The following is a 16,188-nucleotide window of genomic DNA, read 5'->3' as shown; positions in this document are numbered from 1 at the left end:
ATATATATATATATATATATATATATATATATATATATATAACAATGTATATATGTGTGTGTGTGTGTGTGTGTGTGTGTGTGTGTGTGTGTGTGTGTGTGTGTGTGTGTGATATGAGGAGATAAATGTTATTACTACAGCATATTCTTTTCATTGTTTTGACTCTCGAGTGTGTATCCGTTGATATCTTACATGCTTTTATATAGAGTAATGTGGTTCTCGGTTGATTTACTGTGTCTAATTGTGTCGGATATATACTCGAGAGTCAAAACAATGATAAGAATATGCTGTTGTGATAGTCCTAGCTATTCCATATCTCAGCCTTTTATAGACGTATATATATATATATACATATATATATATATATATATATATATATATATATATATATATATATATAGGGTTGTTTAAAATTAGGTGGATGGTAGATATAATACATTGATTGTAGGTTTGTGTATCGGTTACCTTTGTCAATAAGAAAATTCTCAGCTTACTTGGTAAAATGTCACTTTTAAAGACAAAGTTCCGCCAAAGTAAATACAATTGAGAATGGTCGTTCTACCAGATTCAAAGAATTAGGACATTAAATCCTAACATTACATTTATTCTATTAAACTTATTCTATCGATTGTTTTTGTTGAGGAAAGCCACGTTTGACAGAGTTTCGTTTTAGGACATCAACATCTATGGAAGTAATACTACGGGACTGTTTCACCGCTGACTACAACATAACCATCTCCAAGTCCACTGGCAACAAAGACTTGTAGAGACGTCTGCTTTTGTAATAAAACTCTACCCTTTTTCACCAATCGTTTTCAATCGTTTCATGGTAGTGTTCATCGCTAACACTCTCGTTATGCCTTAGTCATGCTGAGATTTTGAACTCGGAAAGTCCTGACGAAATTAGTATAAGGCAACAAAAAAAAAATTTGGATAGGATTTTTTTTTTTTGTTATAATAAGCAGTCAACTGCTTGCGTAATGCAATGTTCCTGCGTCTGCCGTTCAACACTATCCAATTCGATAGCTCCTGAACTGTCATCTAAGCTTCAATCTCTGTCCCATCGACGTCCACCTTTAGCCCATGTAATGAGTAGTGTTGTCACATTTGGGCTGGTGCATTGGCTACAAGTCTCTCACTTCTGGACAGGGTTCAAAAGAGAGTCGCTAACCTGATAGGCCCTGAACTGTCATCTAAGCTCGCTGGGAAAATGGTGGGATCCTTCTACTGCTCCAGAAGATATCTCACTAATGATGCAATTCTCTATCTATATAAAAGCCAAGTACGCCCAAAGATAGAGTACTGCTGCCACATCTGGGCGGGGGCTGCTAAAAACAGCCTATCCTGCCTTGACAGAGTACAAAATAGACTCCGTGGCTTGGTGGGGGATGCCCTTTTCTCTACCCTGCAACCTCTCTCCCACAGAAGAGACGTAGCGAGCCTGTCATTGTTCTATCGTTATTTCCATGGCAGGTGCTCGTCTGAGCTCCATTCTCTGGTCCCCCCCTCGCCAATCTTTCTCAAAAAACACCCGACTAGCTGAAACCACCGTCAATAATTTTTCCCACTCCCTATCTGTGCCTAAATCAAAACGTAGATACCACGAACAAAGCTTCTTTCTTAGAACTGCACGCCTGTGGAACTCTGTTCCGCTTGCCTGTTTCCCTCCCGACTTCAACCTGGATGTCTTCAAGTCCAACACAAATAAAATCCTGATGAACCGCCCCCCCCTACAAACCCGACAAGCAGCAAAGTCCCACTCCTACACAGTAGAGACCCCTAGATGTAAGAAAGTTTTTTACTCTAATAGTTTCCTCTCCAGAACTGCTAGACTTTTGGATTAATTTCCGGGATCCTGCTTTCTCAATTGTACTGACATGCAGAAGTTCAAGTGTAATATGAACAGACATCTTGCTGCTCAACCCCTTACATAGTGTCCCAGCAACTTATTTTCTCTGATAGTAGCCTCCTACATCAAAGTGGCACTGTGCTTTATCTGGGGTTTAATATGTTATAACAATTAAAAAAAAAAAAGATTTCTGTATTTGTCCGTTTGCCTCAACACTACACAACGTAAGCATATAAGTTTTGTTCTTTTTTAAGGAAAGAAAACGATTCACAGTATTCATCTGCATCCAACACCTAACCCTAACCCTAACCCTAACACCTTCTTATGCGTTTCCATCTTTTCAATCACCTTGCGATAGAACTCGAAGGTTAAAACGCAAACTTCATGAGGGCTTCACGCAAGTCTGCTTCCTCAGTAAAGGATTTTAAGCGCAGATGATTATCCAGAAAGTGGTAGTAATCATATGGCGCTAGGTCAGGTGAATAAGGTGGATGACACAAAGTCTTCCACACTATTTGCTCTATTGTATCCCTATCCACTCACACGACATGCTGCCGTGCCCCGTGCGCTGCATGGAGGAAAAGCACATATAGGCAATGCAAGTGCTAGCTCCTGCTGCTGCAATGCCCGGCCACATATTTCAATTGCTGTGAGTATCGGTGTCCAGTGACTGTTTGGCCTGTTGATAGCAGTTCAGAATTAACCACTTGACGATCTGTCTACCAGCTGCAAAGCATAATCTTCCATGGGTGCGTAGATTGTCTTGCGGTGTGAGGGACAGCATTCTGAGGGAGCAACAAATGTCTGGAATGCTTGGGGGTTTCGTACAGAATCAACTTTTCATCACTGGTAAGCACTCGATTAAATAAGGATGTGGTACATTCGCAAGAAAATAAACAAAACAGATCTCTAGATTTTTTGCATCCTTCTCACAGCTGTCCGGATTATAATTGATGACAAGGTGCACGTTTTTTTTTTTTTTTTTTTTTTTTTTTTTTTTTTATCTTTTAATAATGTCTGATGTTCCTATTACCGGCTATTTGATTTGAAAAACAATTGCTACAGCATTTCATATAATTTCAACTTCATTGAGTGATTTTATAAAAAAAAAAACTCTTGATTATAAAAAATAATACATCTACACGAGGGAGGAACTGTGTCATTAAAAACAAAGAAGAAGAAGAAGAAGAAGAAGAAGAAGAAGAAGAAGAAGAAGAAGAAGAAGAAGAAGAAGAAGAAGAATGGCAATAGTAATAATAATAATAAGAAGAAGAATAAGATTAAGAATAAGAATAAGAATAAGAATAATATCGAAAGAGGTGGAGAGTACTGGAAATCTGGAGAGATTTGTTGTCACTTAGACTCCAGAGAACACCACAAATTGTTCTCAAAGAGAAATCTTTCATGATGACTTTTATGACTACTCCTAGTGAGTAAATATTATTATTATTATTATTATCATTATTATTATTATTATTATTATTATTATTATTATCATTATTATTATTATTATTATTATTATTAATAATAATAATAATAATAATAATAATAATAATAATAAAATTGATAATAATAATAATAATAATAATAATAAAATTGATAATAATAATAATAATAATAATAAAATTGATAATAATAATAATAATAATAATAATAATAATAATAATAATAATAATAATAATAACTGGGACCTTGGGGAGGCTTATTGCCACCCAAATTCCAGAGAAGACCAATGGCCGCTGCCAACGAGAAATTAATAGTAAGCGGCTGTTCCGGTAACACAAATTCTTTTGCAAAGGTTACCAAAAGAGGTGGAGAGTACAGGAAATCTGGAGAGACTTGTTGTCACTCAGACTCCAGACAACACCACAAGTTGTTCTCAAAGAGATGGTGACCTGTGACACTACTCCTAGTGAGCAAGTGAGTAAAAAAAAAAAAATAATAATGACGACGACGACGACGACGACAATGATGATAATGATGATGATGATGAACACTTACCCTTCGGAACGACTGCTTCCTGAGTTTGTTTTTTTCTGCCAATTTTCTCTGCCAGTCGGGTATGTCACCTCGGGTATCCGCAAGAGACGCGGGTGCCTCACCGGCGTCAGCCACCGACCAACTTGGAAGATAAGGTTCAGCTGGAAGAAGAAGAAGAAAAAGAAGGAAATGAAAAGAGAAAATCGAAATTAAAAAAATGGGAATCAACAGGACGTGGTAACTACAGATTTACCATTTTCATAGGCCGTCCTTTTCAGAAAAACAACGAACGACGACACTTCGGACGATCACCAAAGAACTGAGACTGTCATGTCGCTCATGACAGCTGTAAAAATGAGCCAAGATTGTCGTAAGTGGCGGATCTTTGTTTGTGCCTAAGCTTCTTGGAATAAGCAAAAAACTTGAATAAGTCAAACCATTTTGTCGCAGTGATGTTCACTTCATAGTCGCTTGAAAAATGTCTTTCATGCATTGAATGGGACCGATCAACCAATCAACACAGAACCTTTTATAGGATGTATTTTACAAAAAAAAAAAAAAGGTGGCATATTTTCTAAAACTTCTTGGACTTTCTTTTTTGGAGATTAGATCCATTGCTTTTTCTGCTTCTCACAAGATCGATTCTCTGTAAACACTTCATCGAACTTGCTATTCTCAATCAAAAAGTAAAAAAGCCAAGTACGTCCAAGGATGGAATACTGTTGCCATATCTGGGCAGGAGCTGCTAAAAACAGCCTATCCTGCCTTGACAGAGTACAAAATAGACTTCGTGGCTTAGTGGGGGATGCCCTTTTCTCTACCCTGCAACCTCTCTCCTACAGAAGAGACGTTGCGAGCCTATCCTTGTTTTATCGTTATTTCCATGGTAGATGCTCGTCTGAACTCCAATCTCTGGTCCCCCCTCGCCAATCTTTCACGAAAAACACCCGTCTAGCCGAATCCACTGTGAAAAATTTTCCCCACTCTATATCTGTGCCTAAATCAAAACGCGAATTCCATGAACAAAGCTTCTTTCTTAAAACTGCACGCCTGTAGAACTCTGTTCCGTCTGCCTGCTTCCGACCGGACTACAACTTTGATGTCTTCAAGTCCAACGTTAACAAATTCCTAATGAACAGCCCCCTTACGTAAACACTTCATCAAATCTCCACACTAACGTAATGTACTTGCAATAACCCTTATCCCTGAGTGGCTTCCGGGCCTTGATAAGTGGTGATCACTGTGTAAAAAAAAAAAAAAATTACAAATCTGTTATCGAGCCAAATACATATACTATTGTCTTCTTTGTTATTTGACGCATCCTTTCTTTTCTGCAACCCTTTTCTTTCAACCTGACGTTGCTTGTCTCAGTTTGTTTTATAAATACTATTGTGGCATATATCCTTTAGAATTGCCTGCTTCCTTTGTTTCAGCTCGTTTAACTCGTTGATCTAGTGATCTTCATCAACTCGCTGTTTTGATGCTTCGCTTTAATACAGCTTCTCATTCCATTAGCTTTTCTTCCTACTAGAATCTTGTGGAACGTTTTTCTATTCCTTTTTTCCTCTTACCTATAATCTCGGTCTTTTCAAGACCAAAGTTAATACGTATCTCCTATCGTTGCGATAAACATATTTCATTCTTGTTATCTCTTACACCAATTGGCTCCACGCTCTGATTGGAGCGAATTTCATAAGAAATAAAATAAATAACATGCGACATATTAAACTTATGTACGACATAAAAAGAAATTGGAATCCTAAGGGAGATCTCCATCATACCAATAATTATAAGAGCAACCGAAATCATGAAAAAGAATTTCAAAAACTAGCTAGTCAATTTATCAGGTGAACCAAGTGCAAGCGAGATACAAACAATTGCACTTAAAGGGATAGTTAGAATATGTCGAAAAAAAACTATCTATTAAAATGTATGAGATACTGAGTGAATGTCCAGTATCTAATAGGATGCCCCATCCCCGGCTAAAATAAATAGTTAAGGAAATTAAAACAAAAAACACAGACAAAATGTTAATTAATAGATTGAACTCACCTGTGTTAATACTAGTTTGTGTAACCGGTGACCTGAAAGTAAAAAGGTTTTTTTAAAAAAATTAAAACAAGGAATTAAATCACCTTTTCTAAATTAGATATTGCAAAGATCTTTGTAGTTTGAGATTAATGCGTGAGAGGAAAAAAGGTTTCTAAAAAAAAAAACTAGGCAGTTTTAACGTGATAGAAATATGGTAATATAAAAATGCAGGAACATAGTTTAATGCTATGTTAATGCTTTTTTATCAATGTCAATCCCTAAGAGCCTCTAAGCTGGCAAATTAAACTTATATATACGAATAATGATATGAAATAAATAATAGATTAATCAATCTTGTGGTTCAAAGTCTTACAAAATATTGTTCGGCGGTTATATTTTTATAAAAGGAAATCCTAGCCAAATAAAATTGCTCAATATACTAGATAGAGCAAATTCAAAATTACAGGTTTTATTTTTACATTTCTTTTAGAAAATATAATTTTCCAAACAAAAAATTGTTGTTTGAACAAGGAATGCAACATTTGACGTACTTCCCTCACTTCAAATATTGTATTCCTTGTTCAATATATTTTTATCTTGAAAATTATATTTTCTGAGAAAATTTAAGTATAAAAGCTACACTTTATATATATATATATATATATATATATATATATGTATATATATGTATATATATATGTATAGGTATATATATATGTATATATATGTATAGGTATATATATATGTATATATATGTATAGGTATATATATATATATATATATATATATATATATATATATGCATATATATATATATATGTATATATATGTATAGGTATATATATATATATATATATATATATATATATATATATATATGATGAAAATAATGGAAATAGTATTCCAAAAACATAGAGAAATAAAAGGATATATATATATATATATATATATATATGGTGAGTTATAAATTGTATAAGGCGATTAAGCTACACTGAATATTCCGCGTTTCATCCACTCATCAAACACACAAACAAACATACAGACAAACCCACAGACAAACCCACAGACAAATACCCTTTATATAATAGATTATCTACACAATCAATAGTGGCTCAGGTGTCTTGCCTCGTATGTGCGTTACTCGGATTTTGAATGCTGAGTTCAAATATTTTCAACCTAAATGCATCGAAGCAAATGTCCGATTGGACTTCCGATCTGTAGTTTTCATGGTTGTGTAGGCTTCAAATAAAAGGAAACAAGCGAGGCTTTTCATGACACAAGATCACGGTCTTAGTTCTCTAAGCAAGAAACTTACCGGTTCTCTTTCATTCTTGAGGAAACACCCCCTTCGCTTGTGCTCTGGAAAGAGAACTTTCTTTCGACTCTGTATTTCGGAGAAGCCGATACGTCCGGAAGAATATTAGGGGTCTCTTTCTTTTCAACCACCGTAGAACCGGGGCTGGTATTTAAGGAGAGCTTTCTTCCTCCGACCTCTCGGCTTGACTGTTCACCGACTATTGATGATAAGGGTTTTGCAATTCGTACGGGGGTTGTCGCTTCGAAGGATGATGACTGCGGCTTGTCAGAGCCAGACTTCAGGGGTTCACGGTTGCTGAATATGCGTCCCACTCGTTTCCGACTGTTTCGGAATTCCTTTATCCAAGGAGCCTCGTTCGGTTCTTTTGAGTCTGATTCTTTAGGAGCTGGTAAAAAATAAATAAATAATGAAATATGAGAAAAAAAAAAGTAATTATTTTAGAATGTTTCGGTTGATTAATTCTCCGGCTTTCTTTATTTTAGTCACAGTGACTTAACAATTTTATGGTAAAATCAAAAAAAAAATCACTAAATCTACCAACAAACATTAAAGTCCCTGCTTCCCTGACTCTACTAACCTGCTGAAGTTGAAATGTTACGAGGAGCCTCCAATAAGTTTCCATACATTTTTCGTATGCGTAATTTAATTGATAGTACACATATGAAACTCTAGCCTCCTTTGAAGTAATCTCCTCCGGCTGCAACGCACCTGTTTTACCGATCCAACAGCTACTCGGGGGCTCCATGAAAGTCATCTTGTGTAAGCGTGTCAATGACCCTCGTCACAGCCTCTTTCATCGCCCCAATTGTCTAATAACGACAGCCTTTAAGGTTTTCCTTGAGTTTAGATAATAACCAAAAGTCACAGGGAGCAAGGTTTTGGCTATAGGGAGGGTGAGGAACTGTCTTGATGTCCATTTTGGTCAAATAGTTTGTGACAAGGATGGAGCTGTGGATTTATGCATTCGCACAAATCTTCCGCATCTTCAGTTCTTTGCGAATAATTGTGTGTACAATTCCCTCCCACTGATACCAAACTGCGTATTATCTCTATAGACACACGACGGTCTTAAATTCTTCATTTGGGCAATTAACTCTGGTGTTCTGACTTCCTTACTCCTCCTGCAGCTCTCATAATCACTTACATACTCTCTGCCTTCCTTGTTTCTCTTATGCCATTCAAAAACTGATGTTCGATTTATGCAAGATGGTCCAATACGTTTCTGTGGCATTTTTTTCCCAAGTTTAAAACAGAATTTTATCGCATATCATTTTTTAGTGTCTTTACGTCCAGATGCATTTTTTCAAATTCACCAATTATGACAATCAGGTTTTAGTAGGGTGTATTCCAATTCCTGTTGTAGCTGTTCATTTGAACCTGAAATCATAAAAACTAGTCAGTCATCTCATATAATGTATAGCAATAACACTGAATCTTCAAGAGTCTACGGTAATTGTAAATGCCTGTACAAAAAAAGTGAGGAAACATTTTGAAGGCACCTCATATGTGAACAGACATTCTCGCTGCTCAACTCCCCACAGTCCGCTATTAGACACAATCCCAAATAGTAGCCCCTTACATTCAGAGTGGCAATATGCGTTGGTTGGAGTGAAAACAAGTAAAAAAATTAACTCGGCACGAAATTCAACTGAGCCTAAACTTTTTCTGAAATATCCTTTGCTCTGTTGAGTGTGGTATGCTGCTAGTCATGTGCAGTTCTAGGGAGTCCACCATTCCAAGCTTTACTTAAGGGATTAGTTTATTGCTAATCGCCTGAGACAGCTCTACCTGGCAATGGTGACGGGACTGTCCAGACATTTTTTGCAGGTTAGAGTGCTCCTCCTCTGGGGCGCTGGCTATTCAATCTAACTTTTCGACCCTTGTGTCACATCTTCTAACCCATCACCACCAAATACCCCCTACTGGCTCTAAACTTTTCTATGGATTCACTTTGTGATATCAAAATATGGGCGGAAATCACTTATTCTCTAAACTCCATCTCCCATTTTCTTTTTTCCCCCATTTAGTTCCCACTCCTATTTAGAGACCTACTTGTTTGTTTTTTTCCTAACTTTTCTATGAATTAACTTTGTAATATCAAAATATGGACGGGCGCCACCTTCTCTAAGTAACATCCTCCCTTTTCTTTTCTCCCACTTAGATACCACTCCTATTAAAAGACTTACATGCTTGTTTGTTTGTTTTTTCACTTTTCTATGAATTCACTTAGTAATATAGAAGTATGAATGGACGCCATTTATTCTCTAAACTCCATCCTCCGTTTTCTTTTTCTCCTACTTAGATCCCACTTCTATTTAGAGACTTACTTGCTTGTATGTTTGTTTCTTGTTCTCTTTTGTTTTAACTGTTCTATGAATTCACTTAATGTTGTGTCGTAACACAATAGTAAAAGAAGAAAATCTAGTCGAGGTTTGTTTAACAAATGAAGTGTATTAACATCACAGGTACAAAGGTAGGAATACGGGTACAACTGACTAACGCTCCGCTAGGCAGTGGAGTAGTGTCGCTCCTTTTCACCGGTGTAGACATTACTGGTACTATATATATAATAAGAACCGGTGTAATTTCCCTTATGCATAGAAAGGCCGGTATAACACTTAGTAATATCAAAAGTATGGACAGACGCACCTATTATCTAAACTCTATGCTCCATTTTCTTTTTCTCCCACTGATCACACTCCTATTTAGAGACTTACATGTTTTTTTGTTTGTTTTTTTAACTTTTCTATGCATTTACAGTAATATCAAAAGTATGGACAGCGCCACGCATTCTCTAAACTCTATCCCCATTTTCTTTTTCTCTCACTTAGATACCACTTCTATTAAGATACCTATTTACTTGTTTTTGTTTCTAAGCAAATTAGAAAACAGTGGATGGTCTATTATTTAGAAAGGGTTTCTTACTAACCAGTATTTGCTTTTCTTTCTCCCACTCTCCAATTATACTCCAGTGAATTTCTCTGAATATAAAACCATATTAATAAAAATAAAAGTTTCAAACCAATTTGGGGATATCTTACATAGTATGGACCCTAGAGTAAATGTGGTATTTTGGCGAGTAAGATGATTCTAGTAGAGACTAATATGGACATTTTTATTTACTTAGACTAAATATAATTAACATTCCACTATCTCGCATATTTCGATGGCCTTGTGTCTGATTTGTTTTCAATTAATTTTTTTTTTAAATGTCAAATAGAAAAGTCTAATGTTTCGGAATTTTGAGATGAAGACTGATAATATGTACGAGGGTTGTTTGAAAAGTAAAGCCTCTAATTTTGTTAACGCAAAAGATTGAAGAACTACGAAGACGGAAGAGGTACTATTAAAACGAGCGACTTCTTGTGCTCCAGAATTTTTTTTTTTTTTTTTTTTTTTACATAGTAACTACTATTCTTAATGCACTTTTGCCAACGATAAACGGTGGCTTTCCATGGGCGTCCGGAACGCACTTTGTCCTACGAGGATCGTTAAAAAAGTAAAAACTCCTATTTTTTTTTAATCAAAAAGTTGAAGAGCTACGAAGACGTAAGTTGTACCATTAAAATGAGCGACTTATTGTGCTTCAAAATTTATTATTCTACATAGTCAGCTACCATTCTCAATGCACGTTTGCTAGCAATGAACGATGGGTGTGCATGGGCGACTGGAACGTGCTTTGTCATGTGAGGGTCGTTAAAAATGTAAAGAAATGAAAGAGCTGGAGAGATAAAGATAGAGAGAGGCAGAAATATACAAGTTTTAATAGAAATATGGGCGCTTTTACACTATTGGGACGAAAATTCGGAAATCGAAATATTAAATTTCACATGAAGGAAATGGTATCTACGTATTCCTCGTATTTTTAAAATGGTTATATCCAAAAATGACGAAAATCGATAAAGTAGAAAATTATTTATTAAAGAAAATAAAAAATAGAATTTGATGAAAACGATCGTAAGACACAGGAGAGCTCAAAAGGTGGGCAATTTTCCGTTTCGATTTAGACAGAATAGTTGTAATTTTTCACCTGCTTACACGGTTAAAGTTGTTTTGTTTAATAATCCAGTAATATTCAGATAATTTCGACTGCATAATTTGGAAGCTACCATTGTAACTTATTAGAATTGACAAAAAAAAATCAGTTGAAACCATTGTTTTTTATCTGAAAACTCCATTTATCGACTAGAAAATCTCGTCCCAATTTTGTAGAAGCACCGGAATATGATATTTCTTGTCCCGGACAACGCTGGAGAGTTCTGCTCGTCTTTATATACGGGTCAAAAAATAGAAAGATCGGTCTATAACGTGCTAGTATCATATTGAAAGAACGATATCTGTCGATGTCATTTTCTTACTAGCATAAATTTGGGCGATTGTTTATATTGGTTATCTTTTAAACCGACGCATTTCAGGTGAAAACATTATTACGTAATTACGTGTCATGTCGAAATTAGTATATATCCCGAAAATTCCGAAAAATAATCTATGAAATGTGCTATATGTATTTTTTATAAAAAAAAATTAAAAAAAAAAAAACTGACACAATTATGTTCTAAAATGTGTTGATTGAAAAAAAATGGCGGTCCCTTGATTTGCCTTTTTTTTTTTTTTAATTCAATTTTCACCCCAAACAAAGGACAGTGCCACTTTGAAGTAGGAGACTACTATCGGGGACATAAGTTGCAGGGATATTATGAAGGGAGATGGGCAGCAAGATGTCTGTTCACATTACACTTGAACTTCTGCATGTCAGTACAATTGGGAAAGCAGAATCCCGGAAGGAAGTTCAAAAGCCTAGCAGTTCTGGTGAAGAAACTATTGGAGTAGAAGGCTTTCTTACACCTTTTTTTTTTTTTTTTTTTTTTTACAAGGGTGTCGCCACTTATCAAGGCCCAGAGGCCACTCGAGGATAAGGGTTAATAGGTATACATTAGTCATTGTGATTTTAGCATATTAAACAGTCGGAATTTTGTAACTTGGATTACTTAGGGGGACGATTCAATTAGAACTTGTTCACATTGGACATTTTCTTTTTTTTTTTCATAGGTATCAACTCATTATCAAGGCCAAGGGGCCACTCAAGGATAAGGGTTAAAGAGTGTACAGTAGAAATTGGACAATATAATAATCATTAGTAATGAAAATTTGGTAAATTTGATAACTTATATGGAACGGCTCATCAAGAACTAAGGATCTTTACTGTGTAGGGGTGGGATTTAGCTGCTTGTCGGGGTTTTCGAGGGTATTTACGTTTAGAGGGTACAAATGCTTGTAGTTCGTCAGAGCATTCACCATTAAAATAAGTGTAGAACGGGCAGATGGATGCGACATTTCGTCGATGGGACAGAGGTTGAAGCCTAGATGACAGTTCAGGACCTATCAGGTTGGCGACTCTCTTTTGAACCCTGTCCAGGAGTGAGAGACTAGTAGTAGATGCACCAGCCCAAATGTGACAAAAGTACTCCATACATGGCCTTATAGAGGTACAAGATACTTTAAGCCAAGAGTTATCTCCCTTGCTTGCCATACTGAGTGAATTTAACATTGAAACGTACGATAAAATTTGATAATTCTATAAGTTCTATTTATTCTACGGGATCAGTTCTTGTAAATTTTGGAATTTATAATAATTTCGCCGTCACATACAAGTACGTAGTAATGTTTTCACCTAAGATCCGCTGGTTTAAAATATCACTAAAGTAAACACAAGCGCAGAAATGTGTTATTAGCGATTATTGATTAAATTAAACGCGCGCACACACACACACACAGATACGCGCCCTTAATATTATTATAGATTCTTTTTCTATTGTTATTTCTCTTAATTTATCAGCGAGGAATGAACGCTTTTGTACTTTAATAAACAAAGAAGACAGCATAGTGTGTCCACGGTTTTATTTAATAATATTTGATCCGGATTTAAAAGGATTAACACGTATTATGCTATTCTGCTCTAATTACGCAGTTATTGTTTAATGAAATAAACAAACCATGTTGTCTCTTAGTTCATACTAGCAGAGAGACCCGACGTTGCCCGGGAGTAAATAATGATCAACAAATGTTTCACACTCCCATATTTTTATTATCCTAGAAATTGGTGAAATCGCTCATTTTTCAATTTAATCGATCGATTACCTGCTCTAGACGGGGACCCATTTCGGTGCACCGAGAGGAAGCTTCAAATACCTCCCCACAGTGACTTAGTCCACAGTACGTTGTAAGTCTACATTGCATTGTAGAGAACCTACTGTTGATTTTATAAAATCATTTATATATATATATATTATTTTATATATATAGCAGGGCTACCCGGCGTTGCCAGTATTGTGCATTTTTCATTGAGCAACGTACACTACAACACAATGACAAAAGAGAACGTAATTATTTCTTCCAAGACACGCTGCGGTTAAGCACATCTGCTCTATCAAGGTTATTGAGCACTTTGATTATCTCAACTTGTCTCGACTCCCCAAAATAATTTAATGAAGAATGCGTCATAACACAAAGTAGCACCCCTCTTAACCCCCTACTCGGATAAAAAGAAGGAGATGAAGTCGGGGAGGGTTGCCTCATTTAAAAACTCACCAATCCATGTGATGATAATTTCAAGTAGTCCTCCAATTAACATAAAAATTTGAAGAGTGTTCCAGTATGACAATGACCCAAAACACACATCCAAGACAACCACTTATTTACTGAAGAGGCTGGGGGTAAAGGTGATGGACTGGCGAACCATGTCTCCAGACGTGAACAATAGAACATCTTTGGGGCATCCTCAAGCAGAAGGTGAAGGTGCGCAAAGTTTCAAATATCTGCCAGCTCCACAACGTCGTAATTGAAGAGTGGAAGAGCATCCTAGTGGCTACATGTGACGCTGGTAAATTCCATGCACAGAAGAGTAAAGGCAGTTTTGGATGATGATGGTGACCACACATATTGAGAGTTGGCATGTTGTATGTTAATATTGACAACTTTTCGTAAGAGGTGTACTTATTTTTGTTTCCAGGGATTTAGCTTTTAGTTATTTTGAGGGGAAATGAATTAACTCTGTTATATATGCTGCAGACAGACTACTTTTCATTATGTCAAAAAAACATTTTTTCAGTGTTGTCCGATGGATAGATATATATTTGAAGAAATATTATAGTTAAATCGATATATATTTGAAAAAATATAGAGATTATATTTGAAGAAATATGAGGGGTGTACTCACTTTTGCTTTTGTGATACATTGTATATATATATATATATATATATATATATATATATATATATATATATATTCTTTTACATTTTAAACACTCTTGAATATATTCTAAACATTTTAAATACTTTCTGAAGAGGACGCTTCACAGAACTCTGAAACGGGTTAAAAACGATTTCAATGATTAAAAACATTGTTACAATGATAATTTTCTAATGAAAAACCAAAATACGGAATAATAAAATAATGTTTAAAAATACACATTGTTTGTGACCACCCCCTTATTTATTTACCGCGCCCTTCCTATCAGCCAATGATAATGCATTTATCGGACAAAGGCCTATTTGACCTCTGGTTTACCTGTTCATTTGTGTGTGCTCTATTTAGCCTGAATATTTAGCTTCTTGATCTGTTTTAAATCTAGGTTAGTGTTTTTTTTTAATTTTTATTAATGTTAGTTTATATATAAATATATATATGTGTACAGACATATATGCACATATGTATATCCATATATGTATATATATATATATATATATATATATATATATATATATATATATATATATATATACGTACATATATGTGTGATCGTTTATGTATATTCATGTTTATTTAATTTATTTATTTGTTTATTTTCTATTGTCTTTGTTAGTTTTAAAACTATTCTGTATCGCTATCCTAGAGTAAATTTTATCTTGTGAACACAGTTGTTTGCTATTTCTCTTCTACAGTTTAATAGATGTAAGGGTTCTTTAAAGTACAGGATAATCTACATGAGTCGTCCCATCATGTATTTTTCTACATCATTGTGAACACAGTTGTTTGCTATTTCTTTTCTACAGTTTAATAATTTTTCATGAAGGCATAATCCACATGAGTCGTCTAGGTCATTAAAATGAGCGATCTTTTATGTCCCATCATGTATTTTTTCTACATCATTACCACTATTATCAATGCAGTTTTATCAAGAAATAGTTTAAAATGTTTGCATCAACAAGTTTTATAACATTACAAAATTCGTTCATTAATCAGTTTTTGGTACATAAACAGAATACGGACCGTGCTGAAATAATAGCATTATTATTTAGAAACCTAAATTATTCAACATATTTTTTCTATAAATTTGATTTAAAAAGAAATATTTTTGCACTAGTAACTTTGTATTTAATTTGTTTAAATTTAAATTGCTTTGAGTTTTTTGGGGGGTCGCATTTTATCGTTCGTTTTCGTTAATATTATCGTCCATTTTTATTAAAAACTTACTTATAATTCGTTTTCGTCAGATCTTATAGTTCATTTCGGTTAAAGCTAATTTTTCGTTTATTTTCATTTGAACAATTATTTATGGGTAATTCTTTTTTTGGCACGCCAGCACGCCAACAAGTACACCATGAGCCAAATTTCATTCCGTCAAAATAAAAAAAACTTTCTACAGAAAAAAAATATTCACCCTTTCCGTTCCTATGTTCGTCTGTCCGCTCTTTTCTCAATAACTAAACCTTGTCTATCTTTGCTTTATCGTTATTTTCATGGCAAGTGCTCGTCTGAGCTCCAATCTATGATGTCCCCTGGCCTGACTTACACGAAAAACATTCGTCTAGCTGAAAACACTATCAATAATTTCTCCCACGCGTCTGTGCTTAAACCTAAATGTCGATTCCATGAACAAAGCTTCTTTCTAAGAACTGCGCGCCTGTGAAACTCTGTTCCGTTTTCCTGCTTTCTAACTGACTACAACATGGTCGTCTTCAAGTCCAATATGTACAAGTTCTTGATGAGCCGTCAGCTTAAATAATTAAA

At 35.2% G+C, this 16,188-nt stretch overlaps 1 protein-coding gene across 1 annotated transcript in view; it reads right to left on the bottom strand.

Annotated features, from left to right (window-relative positions):
• Nucleotides 1-16,188, bottom strand: part of LOC145255822 (uncharacterized) — a 382,839-nt gene that overhangs the window by 17,513 nt on the left and 349,138 nt on the right. The window contains exons 7-9 of the mRNA XM_080114540.1: nucleotides 7,176-7,563; nucleotides 5,882-5,913; nucleotides 3,851-3,990 (exon numbers count right to left, since the gene is read on the bottom strand). Of these exons, the coding sequence (XP_079970666.1) occupies nucleotides 3,851-3,990; nucleotides 5,882-5,913; nucleotides 7,176-7,563 (560 nt within the window). The remainder of the gene's footprint in view (nucleotides 1-3,850; nucleotides 3,991-5,881; nucleotides 5,914-7,175; nucleotides 7,564-16,188) is intronic.

Source organism: Euprymna scolopes, chromosome 31, assembly GCF_053919585.1.
Source record: "Euprymna scolopes isolate OS-2025 chromosome 31, ASM5391958v1, whole genome shotgun sequence".
Classification (NCBI taxonomy): Eukaryota; Metazoa; Mollusca; class Cephalopoda; order Sepiida; family Sepiolidae; genus Euprymna; species Euprymna scolopes.
The sequence above is the reverse complement of the archived record's forward strand: the minus strand, read 5'-3'. Positions and strand labels throughout refer to the sequence as shown.